Below are 21539 nucleotides of genomic sequence, written 5' to 3'. Positions count from 1 at the left end.
TTTCCAAATAGTCCAGGCATGAAGTGTGTGAGCTCCATTTATCATTCCAGCTGAATCTCTGTGGAGACTGACCTCCTGTTTGCCCATTTTTATCATTTTTTATTATTTTTTAGTTTTCCTTGACTAAGTGTAGCCTGCTGGAACAAACATTTTTGAATCTGAATTTCTAACCATGCACAAATGATAAATTGCTCTGTTTGTTCAAGAAACCTTTTTGGAGGAATGTTTTAATTGTAATTAATAAGAGGGGAAAAAAGGCTGATCATTGTTGCAGGCATTCTTTGTAAGCAAAAACTGTGTTGATAGCATCAGCAAAGACAATAGATGTGAAAAACAATTCTGTAAACTTGGAGGGCTACAATTACATGATTTATTTATTTTATGTACAGATATATTAGGAATTTATCCTTTGTTTCAGAAAATGTTAATTTTAGAAAAGTATTAAGCTATAAATACTGAGATGAATTTGCTACAGCTTTCCCCCATCATTTACCAGGTGTAGAAAAGACCAAGTTAAAATAGCAATGAATGTTTTACACAGGTTTTTCCAGTTTACCTGAGGTTCTTTATCATGGAGATGCTGTGACTAAGACAAAAAAGACAAAATATTGTTACTAACTCTTTTATTATTTATATCCTTGAAGAAAAACAAACAAAACCACAACCAGAACAGACCACCTTTCCTTCAAACCTGATTCTTCCACTGTTTGTTAGCAGCTTTCAGTGGTAACACAAAACTGAGTGATCCTGCCTTCAGGAAGATGGCTCTTTCTCTGGAGAAAGAGGAGGTACCAAGAATTTTTCCAGAAGCTCCGAAGAGACGACTGTAATTCTTTGTCTTTGATCAAAATGTAAGTGCTCTATTTCTCAGTTTAAACCTATGTGACCTTCTGCAAGAATATATAGGCTGAACAGTCAGGCAATTAATAGGAGAAACTGTAATCTTACACTACAATAGCATTTCATTATCCTTAAAATAGCCAAAGAAAAGAGATTCTCTGATTCCTTTGACCTGCAGCATCTGAGTGGTGTTTTCAGTTTTGCAGAAGCACTGGTCTGTTCCTTCATTGCTGTCTGCGGCAACTTGAGCCTGCAAGGGTGAAAAGGATAAGCTGTGATGAGTGCCATAAAACCGAAGGGAGCGGAGAGAGATGCCTGAACAATTCAAAGTGCTTTTATTAATCCCTCTTTCCATAACTTCTTAGAGGGAGGGGGAAAACATCTCTTTCAAGCTTGGCTAGACTTCGAATTAGCCGCTGTCTTCCTTTCATTGTCTCGGCACTTTTGTGGTACTGCTGCTGTCTTGTTAGCAGCTTCGGCTCATGAACAGCCAGTCTGTTCCTGCCTGCAGAGGGGCTGTAATTTCATCCCATCTTTACAGATATATTGCTTTGACTTTGTGGTGAGAGCTCTGAGGACACTCTCAATGCTAGCTTTAATTAGTTATTTTTGGTTGTTTTTCCCTAGTAAAATTTGTTTCCATTTAATGCAAACGGTAATTTGCTTTGAATACCTCTATGTCATTGCTTGGGTGATGAAAGCCCTTTCTTTATGAAAAGAGTCTCTTTGCAGCTCCTTCTCAAGGCATACAAGAGAGCCTTCTTAAAAGCTTTTGGAAGAGCTGGATTCTAGCTTTCTAAATGTAGCAAGGACATAATTTGGTAGGCTGAAGATTTTCCTAACTATTTTTATAAATCTTTCTTGGATAGTTTTACTTATGTAGTAAAACCAAAATACACTACTTTATTTTGGCATGTGAAGTGCTTTATGCCTTTACATACCATCAACAGTAGGGAAGAACTTGACAAGCATCTCTGAAGGAGGTGGGGTATATTCCAAAACATGCTGCAAATGCTCATTTGTAGCTTGTCAGGAGTGTGCTGTAGACAACATTTTCTGTGTCGTAGCTATCAGAGTCTTCAGGTGGTTTGTGGTGTGTCTCTTGTTTTGGTGTGTGTTTGTTTCGTTCTTTTTGATTCAATAACTTGAATATTGAACCTATTAAATAGCTATTCAGAAAAGAGGAAGGAAGTCCTATCTGGCCCACAAACTGTCATAACCTACAACTGTGTATGTCTTTTTACGTATCTTAAAAAGCTAAATCACTTTATAAAATGCAAATTTTCAGTGCCAGAGCTTTTCAGATATCAGCCCATTTAGGCTGTCTTGTATGCACGTTTTGCTTTGTTGTTGTCCCTGGGCACTGTGTGAAGGTTTCTTCTCACCAGAAGGCCCTGTAAGGACAGGCTCTTACGTGCTCACGCATCCTGAGCACATGAGCATCAGTATTTTGCTGCTGATAGCATAATACTGTGGATTACCCTGTGTTTGCTGGCTGAATTCAAAGGTATATCTGCTCATATGTAAATGTTATTAGTAACTCTTTCAAGAGAATTTTGGCATAACTTTCTTCATATGGGTTTCATGCTTAACATCTAGTGAAAGAGATGAGTTCTGTCTCTTAAGATCCCTTGGTTTGACTTTCCTTTTGAGCAAGGGATTTGCATTTATGGTCCATCGTTTGCTAAATGTTTGCAGCTTGCATACTTTACAGTGTAAAACAAATGAGTCAGTCAATGCTTTTCTGAATCTTTTGGAACAACATAGCATAACGACAGGTTGCATAGAGAAATGTCTGGCACTGAAAGCAGGCTAAGAGCAAATTGAAGGCATGCATTTCTTTGATGTGTAGCTTGTCCTGAACTGTAGGAAGTGGAAATCTTTGGGCGCTTATTTTATTAACCTGAATATTTCCATTAATAAAATAAGTATCTAAAACCCTAAGCAGTATTATAGTCTAGAACCAGCCTGTGTGTGAAAGCACTCACAAGAGTCTCTTAAAACCCGGTAACATCATAGGTAAGTTCTCATTTATCTAACACAATGAACACAAGATGTAATTTCATTAACAACTATTCTGGCTATTAATACCTGGAGAGGATACTTGAACGTTACCCTACAGCAAAGAATAAAACACAATGATCTCTCTCTAAGAGTTAGTGTACACAATGTATGTAATATGCTGTAAAAGCTATTGGGGATGACAAAAGAAAAACTGGACCAAGTTAGAAAGATATTTTTTAAAGATAAACCTTTTTATATACAATGAAAGGGGATGAATCTGATTTCTTTCTCCCCACTTTATGAAAGTGCTGATTGCTGTGTGGGGAGGTAACGTTTATCAAGTTACAAAACCGAAGGTAGAAGTAGAAAAGAAGAAGAAGGTACAGAATAAAACCCCAACTTTGCTACAGTATTTCATGGCTTACACAGATCTGTACCAGGTAGCTTAGCCTTGTTAGTTATAGATGCTGTGACACACTACAGTTGTTGCAATCAGTTTTTGCATGTCTGCTTTGCATGGTTACAAAAAGCTTTTTTGCCCTTTTATTTAGAGCTGGTTACTGCTTTCAGATACAGAACATTTACCTACTTCAACAGGAGAATTGTTTTTCTTAATTTACCAGCTATTCTTCCTGTCACTGTGACAGATCTCAAGCTACCTCAGGCTCAATCCCAAAAGTAACTTCATGTTTGCTTTAAAGTCAAGAAGGATCTGAAAGAACAATGTTAGGTGTTAGTTTTATATTGATTAAGGCCATTTCTCTCTACTAGAAACATCATTGATACCTTTTGCTTATTTTGAAATTTTTTAACGTCTTGTATTTTAATATTGGTACACTGTAGTTTGAGTACTTTAAAATGTCATAAATTCAAGCAAATTCTTAAATATATGTATATAGTTTTAAGTTTTAAGAAGAATGCTTGGTCACTTCTGAGACTTCATAAGGAGAGAAATTGGAAAAACTTTTCTGTGACTCAAGAAAGTAGAAAAATGATTCCAGTACATTCCAGTGGCTCTCCCTCCTATTTGAGGGAGATGCGGATGGATTCTTCATTTCTGAGCATGTTACTCTGTCCAGCTGCACGCAGTATATGGTGTTAATTCTGCCTCTGGAATTTAGACAAATGCTAATTTGAACCAACGTTGAAATTTACTGAGAAGGGGCTATTTTGAAGAATAAATCACTTTGTTTGAACTGGATGTGATTTTTTTTCCACTTCAGTTAGTGACTGAAGTGATAATAACACAATGTGACACACATTTGTATTTCACACAGTATAGGAGGACCTGAGCTCCACGCTCACTGAAAAAGTTGGCAAACAAACAATTCCTTCATCAGATAGGTGTATTGCAGAGAGGGAACTCAGAGAAGCTTCACTGGCACTAACAGAACCTAAAATTACGTCTACTTGGCAATGCCTGTGGAAAGATTAAGTGGAAAAAGAGAAGGAAATATCAGAAGCTGATAATGTTAGATGATGATATCCTCTTTGTGTTGGTGGAAATATACTTGGCAGAACAGCGGTGTTTTCCAGTTATCTTGTATGTCTCTGACCTTTTCCACCAACGGGAGATGTGCTGATGGCTCCACAGAGCACAGACTTGCGCTTCCCCCTTCTCGGTTGTGCATCAGGGGACAAAGTCACCCTTGAGAAGAGGTGTGTTTACTTATTTCCAAAGGGCTGAGGTCCAGCATGTTGCTGCACTGAGGTTTCACATAATATGTAGCCTGCAGCCAAGGTGCCTCATCAGCACCACTGCAGTAGGAGTGAGGCTAGCCCGGTGCCACCTTATCCAAGAGTAGTTGCTCTACAGCTGGGTGGGTGTTGTGGGCTCTTTTTCTTCAGGCTTGGCCAAATTGATACGGTTCACTTCTGGTTTGAATGCAAGAATTTGACTTTGCTTCGCAAAGCTGCCAATGCTTCTGCAGGCAGGAGGAGGCTACTTTCCTAAAAGGCATCAAGCGGAAGGGAGGCATTTTACTGGTTTGGTTCGATAACCTTCTCTATGTTCTTGGTGTAGAAAGGAAGGGCTGTGGAGGTCAGAGGAAAATGAATTAACAAAACCTGCTAAAACACAGACCAGGAACATGCTTTTGTTGGCATAGTGGCAGTCAATCCAGATTTTACAGGAAACACTCTTAGAAATAAGCAAGCTTTTTTCTTTTAAAGAGATTTCCAGAAATATTAACTGAGATCTCAGAGTGCTGACTTAATTTTTTTCCCAACACCTGGAGACAGAGGTAATGCCCTGGCATATTCCAGTGCACAAACTCTTTTGCACAAACATAACAAGGCAAAATCCTCTGGTCAGGAGCAGCTTTGCAAAGCATTACGCTAAACACATATGTATTTGCCTGTTTTTGACTGGAGGATTAGTAATTTGTTTCTTTGTGAAACTCTACACTGAGCTCTTAATTAAGCTTACCAGGCACAAGTGCACTTCAGGTGATCTAGACGACCTTTAAAGGGCCTGCAGCAGATGGTGGGAAGTCTGTGTTCGCACAGTATTCTGCTGTTTTGTCTGTTAAATAAGTATCTAATTACTCCCAGTCTTATCTTATTTCAACACTGTGTCACTAAATTACTTACATGGCTGTAAGTAAGGTAATCCTTTGCCAATCCGATAAGCTTTCAGCTTGACTTTTTGGGAAGTAAACTTGCACCTGATGAGAATTTTCTTTCGTGCAGACACAAACGTCTTCCAGTACTTTTCCAGAGGCTCTTAACAAGATCATTTACCATCTTTCCCACATAGCTTTTCTTTCAGCTGTTTCAAATAAATTGCCTGTGACAAATTCTGATTTTTAAAGTTTGTTTCTTGAGGGCAAAATGGCTTTTGTGATGTTTTACACTGTGATGGGCAAGGGGAAGTAAGCACTTCTGAAGTAATAGCATCAAGTCTTTGTATTTGCAGATACAGAATCATTTCCCTGTTATTTTTTTGAACTGCTGCCCACGTCAGGCAGAACGGCTATTATGTAGAGCAGCACTTAGGCGGGTGGTTGAGTCATCCAGAGTTAATTTCTTCTTGAGTATTGTCTTGAAGAGACCTAAAGTGCGAGAATAGGCAGGTTGTTAGTGGAGTCAATATCTAGATATTTCCTCACTTATGGCTCTTTTTTTTCCCCAGCCTTACTAATTCTGTAGTGGCATGTGAAAAGCTTGGCAGCACTGAGGCTCTCCCTTCTTCTGTCTTCCACCTCCATGTTACCCCACCTGCAAGCCTGTTTGCCATAAAGAACGTGCATTGCGCGTGTGCACTTCTGTGCATTGCAAAGAGCGACATGCCACCACCATCTATTCATACCTTTAATAGGTATTTTATTTCTTACTATCCCACATGCCTGTAGAAATCAGTGAAGTTCTACACATGTTCATGGCATTCACACAGAGTTCAGTATAGGGTGAGGCTCCATACGCATAAGATTGCCCTTAACTTTTTACCTCAGCTGCTATTCTGCAGTAACAATATTGAGAGGGGGGAACGTTTAGGAGAAGCATAAAAATGTCACTGCTCAATTTTTTTATAGTGCTCACATGCCTCAGCTTTGCCACATAGGAGCCCAGCTGGATGTTTGCCACAAGCTTGGAAGCAGGTCTTTAGGCCAGTAAATGCTGACTTTTATTTTTGGCACCACTGTTTTCCTCCTTTGTTTAATCAGAAACCACCATTCAACTAAAATGGTGAGGAAAAGGGGCTCGGTTCTGTCAGGACTCGAGATGCCATGTTAGGATGGAAGTGGCTGCTGTCCGTTTTGGTCTTGCAGAGGAAGGAAGCAATGCTCATCTTGTTTTCCTCTGTGAATGTGTATGTCTTGGTACCCTGTGATGCTCTGTCTTGACTCCATGCCAGCAGCATTAAGGGAGGTGGCCTCCTTGCTGTCTCCCTGTGTCTGCGAGGGAAGCAGAGTGCTTCATCCTGCTGAGCTGAGGGCCGCTGCGCTACTGCATCTCCTGCTCTTTGCAGAAGCCCCCCTGCTTTTGCACAACAGTGCTTTGTCCTGCGACTTCCTCCCTGAACACCAGGAGGTGATCAGTTTTGTTCAGAAGCTTCAGGATTAGACCAGTATTCATTTAGTTGCATTTAACAGGAGGTTAGATAAAATAATGCAATTTTCCCTCCTGTCGTGAAAGATCTGTGAGTCTCACCAGCATAGGGAAATGTCTTATTCCTGTAATTTCAGTCATTGTCCTTAATCAAATGCTCAGAACAAGATCCAGGAAAAGGCATGCTCACAAGCAGCCTAACAACCTCTTTGACTTTAGTTTCTGAGTTCCCATAAATGTTTTATAAAATAATTGTCCTTTTTAAGAGAGAGAGAGGAGAAAAAAAACACGTTACTAAGGGCAAGATGTTTAATATGTTTCTGGTAAATATGCAATTTAATCTAATAGCGCTGTTCTTAGCTGTTAATATCCATGAATGACCTATTTTGGCATGAGCATCTGAAAGCAGATCTGTCCTATTAACCTGCCAGGGTATCTGTTAGCCTCATTTTGAGAGTGATTTGGAAGAGCTTGATGAAGATTGTTGTAAACATCATAGCATGATGCCAGGGAAGTATTACCATGAGCACACTTGCAGCTTTTACTGCGTGATCAATTGCTAAAAAGGTCGCTTTGTTTATGCTTTTGCATTAGAAAGAATACCAAATTAAATAATATTTTGCTCCCTCTGTGACATGCTATTGGTAACTTTTGTTAAACTGGATAAAAACTCCAGCTGCAGAATTTGAGCCCTATCTCATTCTATGGGTTAGAAGCCATCCAAAGGATTTTTTTTTTTGCCCTAAAATAAAATCCTTTCTTGACTTGCAGTGGGGTCTCCTATCTTTAAAAGACCTTGGCAGCAGTGGTATAAATGCAACCCCTGCTGGCTGTGGTTGAGTGGAGATGAAGCCTGAAGTCCCTGCCGTTGCCCTACAAACATGAGTATAATTAAGGATGCAGTGGAATGAAAGCAGCCGCACCACCCGGGAGAGGTGAGTGACCTCTTCACAGCAAGTCTGGGGAGGGCTTTGGGACTGCCTGGCTTTGCTGTCTGCATTGCTCTGTGCTGTGCCATGTTTAATTGCTACTCTGTTTCTTTTGTCTCAAGTAGGAGAGAGCCATATATTCTTGCTGCTTTTATCTGTGTCAGTAGATGGGAATAATCACGCAGAATTAAACTTGTTGCCACCATTTTAAGTATTTGTCTCCAGAAGGGTGCTTCCAGCTCATACAAATTTTTGAGCAAGGCACAAGAAAGCATGCAGCAGGGGGAGGCCATCCTTCAGGCATGTAATCAGGCTCTCTGGGGTTGCCTACCCCATGCCCCGGGCTGCAGCTGGGGGCTGTGGAGGCTCAGGCCCCACGGGTGCAGTGGGGGGCCACTGTGCCCCCCAGCCCTGCAGCATAGCATTGCTCCTTCCCCTCGTCCCTGCTTGGAGAGCAAAGGAGGATGGAAACCTACAACCCGTTCCCCATGTTCTGCTCATTATTTTGTATGTTTTCAACACAGCTCTCTCAAATCTCCTTTCTGAAGCAATCAATCTCATCTCTGAAGTAATCAATCAGGAGCTGTTTGAGTCTTTTCACTGCAGTTCTCCATTTCCTTAATCACTCCTGTTGTTCATACAATTGCCCTTGGACAGTACTTTACCTATCAGGTTCAATAACTGCACAGTACATGACTTTTCTCCCTCCCTCTTTTGCCTTGCTCTAGTTGATCTGTTTTAATACCTGTGGAAAAAAATCATATCAATGTAAACTTATTTTTCAAAGAGATTTTATGTTCGTGCATATACAGATAGTTTTCATAGCTTGAACTAAGCAAATGCTGAATTTAATTTTCTGTTTAGAGTTGCCACTATGGGGTGTTAAATTGTTGCTGCTATAATGAAACTGCACCAAATGTAGTAATGAATTTAACAGCTGTATATGCACCACAGTAGAGCATAACAAGTCAATTTAGGGTTTGATCTGCGGAAATACTGAATTTTTTTTAAAGCATTCACAATTCACAGCTGCAAACTATCCTGTCTTCACATAAGACTCCAGGAATTAGCTAAATGTTTATGCATGAGTTTAAGGATTTATTATCAACTGCAAGAACTCTTATTTCTAAGCTAAAACTTCAAAGAAAGGTAGTATAATTTGAGTAAGCGGTTTTGTTCTGAAATATTTCCAACCTGTGCAAGCAGCGTGATTTAAAAATGTCATTTCCTTAGGTAATAATCTCAGGCAATGTATACTGGAATGCTCACATGGACCTTTCTTGTATTCCATTTTTAATTTTATTTAGTCCTCTCCAGGCTTTGGAGAAAAGTTAAAATACACAAATACTTGATTCAGTTGGCCATGACTTCTCTGAAAATGGCTGACTAAATACTAAAGTGAGAAGGGAAGTAAACACATATTGAAATCATGAGAGCTTTTCTATGATGCTGAAGAGAAGTCCTTCAGAAGCTGAAAGCGGAGGGGAAGCCCTAGTTGTTCTCAGTGGAATCAGCTCTGTAGATTTCCGGATAATTTTTTTCAGGCGACATTATGTATTCGCAATTGCTGTATTAGCAAAGCTTGATTTTTGTGTATTTGAGCTGTTACTCAGTGATCATTTAACTACATATTTCATAAATGAACTGAAACGTACTCGTGGGCACGTAAAAACTACAGTCATAGCCAAATGTCGGTATCCATTTCCCAGGCCAGGAAATGAGATGGACATTAAATGGTTTATTTCCCGAATGATATAGGAAACTTGTAACAGGAATAAATACCAGAATTCATGTTTTCCAGTACAAAACAACCCTTTCCTCTTTAGCTATCTGATGCTCTCAACAAAAGGTAAGTATCTGATGTCAGAATTGTTAACACAGGAACCCCTGTGCTTCGAGGTACCAAAGATCCTCAGCACTGAGCTTTGTGCAGTGCACACACATACAGCTATGCTTCTTCCACTGTGCTTTCCACCCCTGTTGTGAGAGGAGTAGCTGTAACATGCTCAAGAAAGAATTTCCAGGTGCAAATCCTATTTGTCTGTCGCTCCTATTTCTGCCATTCACAACGATGACAGTTATTATGCTATCAATTATTTTGAGAGGAGAAGGTGTTATATATCTTTTTCCTGGTAATAATGATTTCATAACAAATACTAAAATCTCATTCCAGAGAGTGAGGGAAGATAACAATAAAAAAAATACACATTATATAGCTTTCAAAAATTATACTGGTTTTGTAGGGACAGCCAGTGTCGAGTGATTCTTGCTGAAGACGACAGGCAGTTCTAGCCAACGATACGGAGACTTACCTGCATACAATCAAAGTCAACATTTTCATGTGGTAAACACCTGAGCCTGCAGGCGTTCATGCTTCTATGTTTTTCCATCACAAGTGGTCACATTTCTGTCCTTATTTTATTGAAGAGGATGGTTAAGCATCCTCTGCTGGCTTGGGCAGCTCCTGGGGCTGCCTGTGCACTTTTGTAGTGCTGTCAGGAATGTCTGACAGCAAAACTCTGTCCTCGCCAGGTTTCCTCTTAATATGAGAATAGGAGGTGGATGGACCAGTGATAGTGTGAGTGTGGGTTAACTTGGAAGATGCACCTTCTCTGGTTTTATGCTTTGCATTCATTCTTTTAAATTGCTTTCCTTTCTTCTCTTTGCTCCAAGGGGAAAGCCATGTTCTTTAAAACTTTAAAAAGTTCCCCATCAAGGTTCTCCCCTAATGGGCTGCTCTTCAGAAAAGAGAAAGTAGTTCAGAGTCTGTGTCCATTACTCTTGAGTGCTTGAAAACAATATTGAGACAGTTTTCATGTTCAGTCATGACAGAAATATTTGCTCTCTGTTTCTTGGAAACTTGATGTAGGTTTCTTCCCCATTTGATCTTGAAGCATTAGTTTTCTATTAAAATTTAAAAAAAAAGTTAAATATTCACTGATAGCTGTACAGTAACACTGAGTTTGTTGTATGTAGTGGAGTAGCAATGTTTTTTATTTTGAGATTTAAGATCGGTTCTACATACTTCAAAATACATAGAAAGAGAAGCAAAAAGCAACTTCCCATGCATAAAAATCAAATTTCTGTGTATAAAATGTTTTCTTCACTTAGTTTAGGTATGGGCTTAATAAATTCTCCAATTTAGCCCAAAAAACTTTCAAAAATCATATATTTCTGGTTTGTTAGGTCTCCGGGATAGATTCCTGTAACATGACACTCATCAGGAGGAAGTGGGAATTGTCATTCCCTCTTTGTCATTGTCGTATGAAGGGAGAGAGATGAAACTCCTTCCAGAGGTAATAGATTATAACAAAAGATGTTACTGTTCAGGCATGGGGTGCATAGAAAAGAATATACTGGGGTCTCTTCCAGAGGTGTACTGGAGCTTATTGCAGGGGGAACAGGAAAGCACTGAAGATAGCTGCATTTTAATGGTATTAAAGTACTGCTGGAAAAACCACTCTAGCAATAAAATTATTTATGGAATTTGCAAGTGTCATATAAATGATGATCCTCACCCAAAGGTTACTGAAGAAATCCCAAGACCGCTCACCTCAGTATATGCCCACAAGCAAAGGTGTTCCCTCTTGTTGTGACTTCCTTTTTTTTTTTTTTTTTTACAAAACAATTGGACAAAATTTAATCATAAAGATGGTATTTTGTCGAGCAGCTGTAATCTGCTCACAGATAGCAGTCAAGTCCACTAATTTGCTATATATTTTTATAACAGTCATGAAATCAAACAGTTGAGATGATAAAGGTGCGGCTCAGCAACTGGTGAGGGAAGAAATACAATACACTTAAAAGCAGGCAGGACTGCACATCAGAAAATACTTTGTTCATATACTTTGGCAATTACTTTCCTTGAACTATATCTGATAATGGTTGGTCATAAATGTTCAGTGTTTTTTGACTCCCTATTTAATAACCCCTAAAATATGAGATTTGGACAAACTTCTTCTACTCAATTGTACAGGATGCATAGGAAATAATATAGCATATTATGCCAGATTTTTTTTGATGTGCTTCTAAATACATATGCTAACGTATAACACATGCACACTATTTTGAGGTTAAAATGTTCCCCTTTGCAAACAATATCTTTCTATTCATGTCAGATTTGAGCAGCGTGTGACAAGGAAGCTGTGACAATGATAACAGTTTTGGGAGGAATAAGTTGATAATCACTTTCAAAGAGCAGTAGGGATGCAGGCTTAAATAATGTCTGGAAAACTCCAGTATTCTCCCACGCACTTCAATACTGTATGAAACTATTAACAAATTTAAGTATGTTTTTGCTTAATGTGCTACCCTAGGATCTGGAGGCCATATTTATTTCCAAATGAATTATAAGCCCTTCAGGGCATTTCTGTCGGACCCGCACATCATTTCTCTGAAATGCTGAAGGATTTTTTTTCTCTGAAAAAGCAACTCAGGTGGGGTGTTAGGAGAGGGAACTATCACATTCAGTTTAATTAAAATACCAAGGAAATTTCGAGGAGCCGCGGTCTCCATGATGCTCTGCAAATTATTGTTTTGCAGTCATTGAAATCCATCCAAATTGCTTAGGTTAGTAACTGTTTTTCCACCTCATTGGTCCTGGTGGCTCCTTGCATCCAAAGGCTCTCTTCTGCTGCAAGTGCTGCTGCCTCCTGCTATATACCCCAGTCTTTATTGCAAAGTTACTGATGTTATGATAGAGTGTACAGGGCGTTTCTTATCTCACGTTCTTGCCTGGATTCTTGTCATGCTTTTTTTTTTTTTTTTTTTCTTTTTTTTCTTTTCTGTGTGCTGGACACAATATTACAACTTGGGCAGCATCCACTGTAGACACAGGAGCTATTTTCTGCATCGCACCCTCTGAAAGGCTCCAGAACATGAAAAATGATGGCTTCAGAGGCAGACAACGGGGATACTGAATGCAAAAAAGGACTTTCTCGCTCCATCTCTCCAAAAGACCCATGCCTTGTGACAGTGGTATCAGGGCAGCAGATGGCAAAGTGTGAACAGCATGGGAAGTCGTCAGGAGTCCCTGGAAAGTGTATTCCGGGAAGCTGTGTGGCAAATCAGGGAACATTACAGACAGTACTGAGAGCAAGGCAATCGTCTGCATAGCCATAAAATAACCTTCACCTTTTCTGGCGGAGACTGACACTGCAGTAAACAAGCTCAAACTGGGGAAGGCACACGGTAAATGTTACAGATGAAGTCATAAAAGTCTGGCAGCCACACAGTTCATGTCCTTCATAAAATCTGTGAAGAAGCAAATGGGAAGCCAGGGACTGGCCAAAGTACCAGCACAAATCAATCTACCTTTCACCATCTAAGGGAAAGAAAAGCAGACCTGAAAAAGACCTGCTGAGCAGATCTCTTCCCAAACCCTGTTAATGCGCTGCCACATGTTACTGGAACTTGCAAAACAAGATGAGGTCCAAGAAGATTGAATGAGTTGGGACTGGTAGAGGGGCAGAAAAATCTTTTCTTTTTTTCTTTTAAAGTTGGGGTAGCCTGAGATAATTTGGTCATCTGCTCTCTGTGAGTCTGCAGTGGTCTGCAAGCCAGTTTGGGAAAGCTATACACATACCAAAACTACTTGCTGTGATTTGTATGGCTGCCTCGATCTGTTTAATTTTATTAAAACTTCCAGAGGAAACCATAGTAGATGTTTCACATGGAATAAGAGGAAATAATTCCTTGGCTTTGGAGCTTCTAAGGAAAACCCTTAAATGGAGATTTTATGTTTTATGAGCAACTTCACAATGACCATTTAGAAATATGCATCAGTTGGTTTTGGAGCCAAATGCACGTGTATTTTGTGCTGGAGTTCAGACTCTTTCCATCTTTCTCCTGCTTCTAGCTCTGTATTCCTCCCTTCGCAGGACTGCCATAGTGTGGTGAATTGAAGTGAACCGACTTGTCTCTGTAGGCGCCAGGGTCAGTACAGCAAGGCACAGGACCTACAGAAAAGAAAGAAAAGAGGAGAGCACCCTTCTTTCAGTGGGAACAAGTTACCTAGTGAAACCATATCTTGATCAGCTGGGATTTTGGATTGGCTTTGATTTTTCTTTGAAACTCCAGGGGAAAAGTAGTTAAGCTTGCCACTGAACAGGGCAAAAAGATGGACTTTGCTGTTTTCTGTGACTACCTAGCCCTAATCTGTCCTGTAGGATTAGCAACTCACCACACGTCTTCTGAAAACCTGTAATCCCTGGGTTGTTGATGATACAAACCTTTAATGCTTCTCTTGGACAGGAATAGGGTAAATCTCATCTTCCAAAGGAGCAGCTCTTGCACAGGGAAATGAAATTTCATCTCTGCATGAACTGAGCCTGCTATTTAAGTGATCCTGGGGGGGAAGAGCTGCTGAGCAATTTGTTGGGAGGAAAAACAACACCTCATGATTAACTTTCAGAGAATCATACCTTTTGGCTCTTTGCCACAAACATTTAATAGTAGGTCAGGCTTGCTGGAGCTGCTTTCCTGCCCAGAGCTGAACTGGTAAGTCAAATCCACTACTCCTTGACAACTTAATTTTGACTTGGGGACGAATCAGAAAGGAACGTGAATAATTATACAACAGCTGTCACTGCAGAAGAAAAAAAAAAAAAACTAGCTTGTAAGTCATGGCATCCTACTTTAGGAAGCATAAAACTTGTGAATGTGGTGCTGGAGCAGAATCACTCATATGTCCAAATTTTCTTTCATAAAAGAAAATCGAACTAGTTGATGAACTAGACAATTATTCCACAGATGTTTGGTTGGCAGCAGTTATAACACAGTTCTGGGAGTAAAGGAACATGTCTCATGTGCTGTGTACACAATTCAAATGACATGTTTAACTTGTCAAGAAAAAGGATTTTGAGCATAAGGCAAAATCAGTAAAAACGGGTCTTTTGGGATGTTTCTGGCTACAAGGCAAAGTTTCCTCCCCCCCAAAAAAATGAAACTTTTTTTTTTTTTTTTTTTTTTTTGGTATTTCTGGATATGGAGATGGCAAAGATGAAACTGAGCTTGCTGAGTTACTTGTTCTAAGGCTGAAGTGTTTGGACATTATAGTGTTCTTAAAAAAAAAAAAAGGAAAAGCAGGGTTGTGCTGCTGGGGAGAGACATCAGCTGCTTCTGCAAATTAAAAGAGCATTTACTGCAGTAACTGACAGGGAACTGCAAAAAGAGAACAAGTATAAATTGAGCTAAAATAACAAACATCAGATTTTGCCAAACATCTCAAACTCAGATTGTAAAGGGAAAAGAAAAGAAAGATGCAACCCCTTCCTTCTTCTATTAATTCTTCATTTTGGGGGGACATCCAGGTCTTCATTCAGAACTTTCTGTTCTCCTGAATAACTATAAATTCAGGGTCAACTACTGTGCCTGGGAAGAGCTGCTCTTCTCATCCTCTGGATTTTGAATAAACTGGCACTTGGATTACCTGCAGTCCTCTCAGCCCTTGAGCATGGTACAGAAGACACCTCTCTACCCAGATTCTAGCAGACCAGCACCAGCTAAAAAAGGAAAACAATGAGAATTGGGGACTGTGAATGAATAATCGCCGTGATGCTGGAGGTTTTCAAGGTGCAGTTGGAAAGGGTGCGAGATAACCTCATCTAGACTCCCTTTGCTTTCATCAGGTTGGACCTGATAATCTGTAGAGGTCCCTTCTGAATGGGGCTGTGCAGTGATTCTAAGTTGTTTTCCTCTTATCTTTATGCAGGAAAATTCAGTTTTGCCCACATATAGCAGAGAAGCTTTGAAGCAGCTTTTCGTACGCTATATAAATATGTATGAAGAAAACTGTTTATGACAGGGTTAATTCCTTTGTGCATCTTAGGAGGCCTCAAAATGGATTTAAAATGCCGAAGTATTTATATCTCCACTTAAATTTTTCCTAACCTCTCCCTACCAAAGAGGGAGAGAAGATAATGTTTAGAACAAAATACCAGTTATGTTTGCACTGTCAAACATGAATCCTTTCTGACAAAGAGACAGCCTCTGCCTCTTACAGCAGTATGTATACTACAGGTTAGCAAAGTTCTCCATGCATTTCTAATTTCTTTCACTTCTCTGGTCTTTGCAGTAGGTAATACTGACCCAGATCTCTTATCCAATCAATCCTTTTTCCCAAATTAGGGCAACGTTATACCTCCTCTCCCTGGCTGCACTTACGTTCTTGTTCTCCAAGTTTGTTTGAACTAATTCCCAGAGAGCCTTAGAATGTGCTAAATGTATAGAATATATTATTTTGCCATCTGTTTTGGGAAATAAACTTTTTCCCATCACATTCCTATGCTGCAATTATTTAAACTTTACGGTGAACTCTCCAGACTGCTGGTATTTATAGCCCTGTAAACATAATTCCCTTTGTTTTAACAAGAATAAACAAGGAACAATCTTTTCTCGATCAACTTTTGAAAAGGCTTTTGTTAACACTCTGATGCAAATGTTGACACGATGGTTCAAGTTAAAATTAACCTTCATATGCAAATGTCACTACTGACATGAAATTTTGATTTGAGGTTCAGTCCTTGCATAAAAGTTGTGTTGGTGCAAGGCAACACATATCCATGAGCATTCCTATGATCTAAACGTGTGCTAGATCATCCAAGATTTTGTAAGAAAAACTTGTCCTCAGACAATTGAATGTTAATTGAAAACATTTTCATATCGCTCTGGGCAGTTTTACAAACTCTTGTTCACTGGTTCTCAGCAGCAAATTGATTCACTGTTAATGTGTCACCTATTGTTGTGGCTATTTCCAACAGTTATTTACAGCACACCAAAAAAAAAAATTGTCAATAAATAAATAAATACAAACACAGCCCACCTACTGAAATCAGTTCACCTTGTAAAGTCAGAGAATCAAAACACAGCCAAGGTTTGCCAGGCTGGAGATTTTTTTTCTCTTTCTTTTTGTTTGTTTGTCACTGAGAAGAGCAGGGGAAACTTAGTATTAGCATAACGTTCTATCTGCATATGTGTTGTTCATGAAGATCTGATACCTTCAAGCATGATATTTAGAACTTCTTATATATGCACAGCACTATATACTGTACTATTAATACATAGTAAATGCATGTTATTGCAATGCATACTAATATAAGTTGGATTTACTTCTTAGGAATGCATGTCAGATAGTGATTTCTTCTGATTTGTTCACAGCTGGAATTAATGCAGTATAGATGTGCTCTGAATGTCTGTAATACTCCAGTTAAGTCGCAGATATCCTAAATGAATTGACTGTGATTGTTTTAGGCTAACTACTAAGTTCCTACCAATAGCACAGGTCTAGCAAACATAACAGAGCAATATTGATTTAGTGTCATAGCTGTGTTCCCTGACTGAGTTAAGATGCCTTGGTTTGGATCAAGAATGTGAATCTTGAATCTGATTCTTTGGGTTTCAGTGGAAAATCTGGGGGGTGGGGGGAATCCTCTTTGGCCTCTTTGCTGCCTTGATGTCACCTGAACACTTCTGTAGCACTGTGTCCACCTCTTGCACCCAACCACATTTAGTTAGCAATCACTTTCAGAAATCATGGTTCAATCAGTTTTGTTTTAGAGGAAGAATCTCATGTGCTCTTAGGAGAAGCCCACAAATTAGATTTCAAATGTTTTGTTTATATGAATGCACTTGCACAGCCATGAAACAATTGTCAGCATTAAGGCTTTCAAGTCCAATACCGAAAACACGCTTTTTATTTTTTGCATTGCTCACTGTGATGGTTTAGATCACTACAGGTCATGACTAATTTGCATTTAGCTGAATAAGGAGAAAGATATCAGTATGTACATGCAGCAATGCCATAGGACCTAAAAGTAAAGAAGCACAAGCTAAAATCTTTGAGCTTTCACTTCAGTAACAAGTTGGCTGCAGGAGTGAAATATTGTGAGTCTCCCCAGGTTAATCGTAGAGGCCCTGGAACAGCTGATGGCTGTCAGCGCTGTTAGGGTTACTCTAAGCAATAAACTCCTAACCTGTTTTGGTTAACTTTCTCTTGTTTTTGCTTTTTTTTGTTTTGTTAATAATTAAAAAAGCCTTCCTTCCTGCTCTGTATTTTACCCTTGAATTTATTTTTAACTTTCATTGATTGCTACAGAGCAAGAGAAAATGGCAGGCAGGCATCTTGAGAAAGTGACAAAAAGCTCTTAGCTTTTTTCTGGCTACTCTCAGCAAATTTATGTACAAGCAATTTCTCTCTGTCTCTTTTTTTTTTTTTTAAATCTGTTTTCTTGGAGAAAAAGGTTTGCAAGTGAATTTTAAGGTGTTTTTAAAAATAAATGCAGGAAAAAAAGTTACTGGTAAGTGTTGATCTAAAGATAAAGACACCACGAGGAACCAGCAGTGTTGTGGAAGGAAAGCTAAAAGCCTGAGCGCTTACAGTCAGGTGAGGAAAGAAAGTGCTTTGGTGCAGTACCCTGTATTAATCTCTGCTGCCACCTGTGTCCTTCTGAACTGAATCAGAGTTCAGATTGTGCTATTACTTACCTCTAGCTACTTATTATGGTGCAGAAGCTTTTCAAGTGCACGGCCCCCCAGTCTAAAAATTCAGTGGACTTACTCAGATTTAAGCACGTACACAGTTCCTATCCAAGAATGACCAAACTTGTTTGCTATGCCACTGAAATACCATTGAAATCACATCCTGAGTGACTGCTGGCACTGTTACTTCCAGAAAATCATTTTCTGGAACTGTCAAACCTGTTTTGCTGTAGTTTACATGGGTGATAGGGATTTGCGCTAAAGTAGAGAAGCAAGGCTGAAGATGTTTTCTCTTTGGTGTTGTTCTTGTCTTTCCTATAACAGTATTTATGTAGGGCCTTTGCTGGTTTTGGAGGGTATTAACATGAGCCATCGGTTTGACACGGAAAGTAATTCAAGTATAAAATACCTAAAATCTGACTCTAGATAGTAAGGCATGCCAGAATCAGATCAGCTCCTCTGGAAACTTCCAAACGTATAAACAATACTGCAAAAGTAACTTAAAATCCTTCACCACGGAACAATCAGAATAAGGTACAACAAACGGTTTGTTAATGACTTCAGTTTTTCATTTGCTTGTATTCCAAACTTCTCAACATTTTCAAGTGCTTCCCATGTAGCAATTTCAGTCTGCAATTAAACCGAAAATACAAAAATAAAAATAAAAAATACATCTTATTTTCCTAAAGGTAACTAATCAGGCATCAATTTTTAAGTATTTGTAATACAGTGACTAACTTTGAATGCATAGGATGATGCAAATCCACAAAACAGTTTTGGGCTGCTCCAGTAATTCCTGTTATTGTGAATCTCTCTGGCATGGAGTGAGAAGTTGGTACAAGGGGGCATCTGAGAGAAGATTTGTTTTCAGCAGTGTAGGAACCACAATATTTCCTGTGTTATGTATGATATTTATAGTGTATGTGCTGTCACAAAGCCAGTAATAGATTTACAGGCACAATCTAGCCTTGTTAATTTGAAGAAGTAGCAGTTAATAAACATAAAGTAATACAAGTAATTTGCCTAGCAAAATAATAGGAACACTTTAATCCATATATCCTAATGCTTAATTCAAGGTAGAAAGGGTGCTCTACAGTTTTGATGGGAGGTTTTAAAAAATAATATTCTTCTTAAAGGAGGTTGTTAGGTTTTGTTTGTTTGTTTTTACATTTAGATGGAAGTGAAGTGACTCTTGCACTTCCTCTGAAAACCCTGTCCTGTTTGGTCTGTTTTTTCCCCTTTCACTTGATGTAAAATATCTTCATTTGGGTTCAACATGGGTGCAAAATTATTCATTGTTTATGGACCAGAGGTGTTGAGACTGGAACACTGCAACTCTTGCAATGTACAACCACCAGGAAGCCGAGGTGGGTGAGGAGCCGCTGCTGTAGGCTGTCTAGTGCAGCCTGCTCTTAAAAACCTTAGCAGAGCTTGCTTGGGGCTAGAATCCTTCCAGCAAGGCAGATTTTACTTCTGTATGACCTGATCCCACAAGTTTTGGTGCTGCTAATCTAGATTCACCTCTCAGTTAACTGGTACTGAGAAGGCAGAAAATTATAAAATTAAAAGCTAAGCTCAAGGAAGATGTTAGGATTTTCCACCAAAACTGTTCATTTTTTATTTTCTCCAGAAGTGTTTTCAGGTATATTACATTTACATCCACCTTTCACCTATCCTTGGCACCCTGCTGCCAGCGCTGCAGTGCACAGCCCATGCAGGGGCTGCGCCACGGCCAGCGGATGTCTCCTGCCATCACTGGAGTGGGAGTTGCATGGGGTTTTCTCCACTCCCTAGGTTGTGCAAAGAAATGATCTGATGTTGAATTTAGTGTCTTTGGGACAGGCTGGTACTGGAACACCATAGCTACACACAGGGCAGCTGTGCTGTGGGCAGCAGCAAGGGAAACATGTGGAAAAAAATTTGAGCAATCCAGAGGGAAGCAGGAAGCTTGTAAGAAGAAAAGTGATCAGCTTAGGTTTTCTCCAGTCAACTTTTATGATTATAAATAGATAAACTTACTACAGCAAACACAGTAACAGAATTACTCAACAGAAAATTATTGACGACCTTACACCTGCCGTGCGAAATGGGTGTTTTTTCTGTATTGACGGACTTGTTGTCTGCCTGATAACTATACAACTTTTAGATTACTTGGCAATTTCCTCTTTGATATAGGTAGTCAAAGAAAGAATCCCTTCCTCAGTTTCATGAAAGAGATGATCTTAAGGGTTTTCAAATTGAATTTGTTTTAAAGCATTAGGGCATTTTTTCCTCTAATTACAAATCAGATAAGATTTATGAGCATTTTTAGGATAAATTCATTTCTAAAAGTGGAACGTATCCTTTTAACAATGTTTTTGATGAGAAGTAACATCCACTATCACCCCAAAAATGTATGCCCCAGACTGGGAATATTAAAACCTTTGTGGTAGTGAGAAGGTTGACACGCATTTCTTTTAAAATTTTCACTCTAGCAAAGTGACCAGTTCTGCTTCACTGTTTAAATCCTCCCCAAATGACTGACGTGGCTGGAGAACCAACAGGCTAATAGTAATTTCTTTGTTGATCAATGCTTCAAGAGCAACTTCCAACATCTTTGTTGATCAACGCTTCCAGCAGTTTCACACACAAAACCTTAGCTGCTGAGCAGAGCTGAGCAGCCTTCCACTAGCAGACTTGATACCAAAAGATCCCCAAGTGAAAATTGTACAAAATCCCTGCAAGAAGGTATATTGCTTATAAAAGTGCTCCCATTTTTTTTTAACTTATATCATTTTATTATTTTATTTTTACAACTTGAAGGGAAACAAAGTGCTTTTATTGACAAGATATTTTCTTCTGCTGTTGGATCAGCTGAGATCACCAAAAAGACTCCTCTGCAGAATGCTGCCTGTTTCTAGGGGGGAGCATTCAACATGACATCTGGCTAATGCATTTCTCAGTTTGCCTGGCATTCACTGAGCAGGCAGGGTTATCAAGTACTCATTTTGTTTTCTTTTTCTCAGAGAGCCCCCTGGGCTTGTAAATGTAAATTTAATCTAGTGCTGACATGCCATTAAAAGTGAAAGGGAAGAAAATAAAGAATTTGTAAAATAAGGAACAGCAAAAGATCTTTGTAAAAGCCTATTGTTATTTACTTTTGATGAGTTAGGTGTAAAAGATGTGGTTTAGATAATTTTTCCCTCACTATTGGGTTCTCCATCCTGTCAAAGAGGGTTTCACTGAGCTCATCCTGGCTGT

At 39.3% G+C, this 21539-nt stretch overlaps 1 protein-coding gene across 1 annotated transcript in view; it reads left to right on the top strand.

Moving 5' to 3' along the window:
* LOC308198147 (uncharacterized protein) overlaps window positions 1–21539 on the top strand; it is a 390404-nt gene that overhangs the window by 64451 nt on the left and 304414 nt on the right. The window contains exons 3-4 of the mRNA XM_080599976.1: window positions 718–851; window positions 7666–7829. Coding sequence (XP_080456102.1) covers window positions 7802–7829 — 28 coding nt within the window. The 5' untranslated portion in view covers window positions 718–851; window positions 7666–7801. The remainder of the gene's footprint in view (window positions 1–717; window positions 852–7665; window positions 7830–21539) is intronic.

The sequence above is a fragment of the Anser brachyrhynchus genome (assembly GCF_964034855.1).
Source record: "Anser brachyrhynchus genome assembly, chromosome: 7".
Taxonomy (NCBI): Eukaryota; Metazoa; Chordata; class Aves; order Anseriformes; family Anatidae; genus Anser; species Anser brachyrhynchus.
The sequence above is the reverse complement of the archived record's forward strand: the minus strand, read 5'-3'. Positions and strand labels throughout refer to the sequence as shown.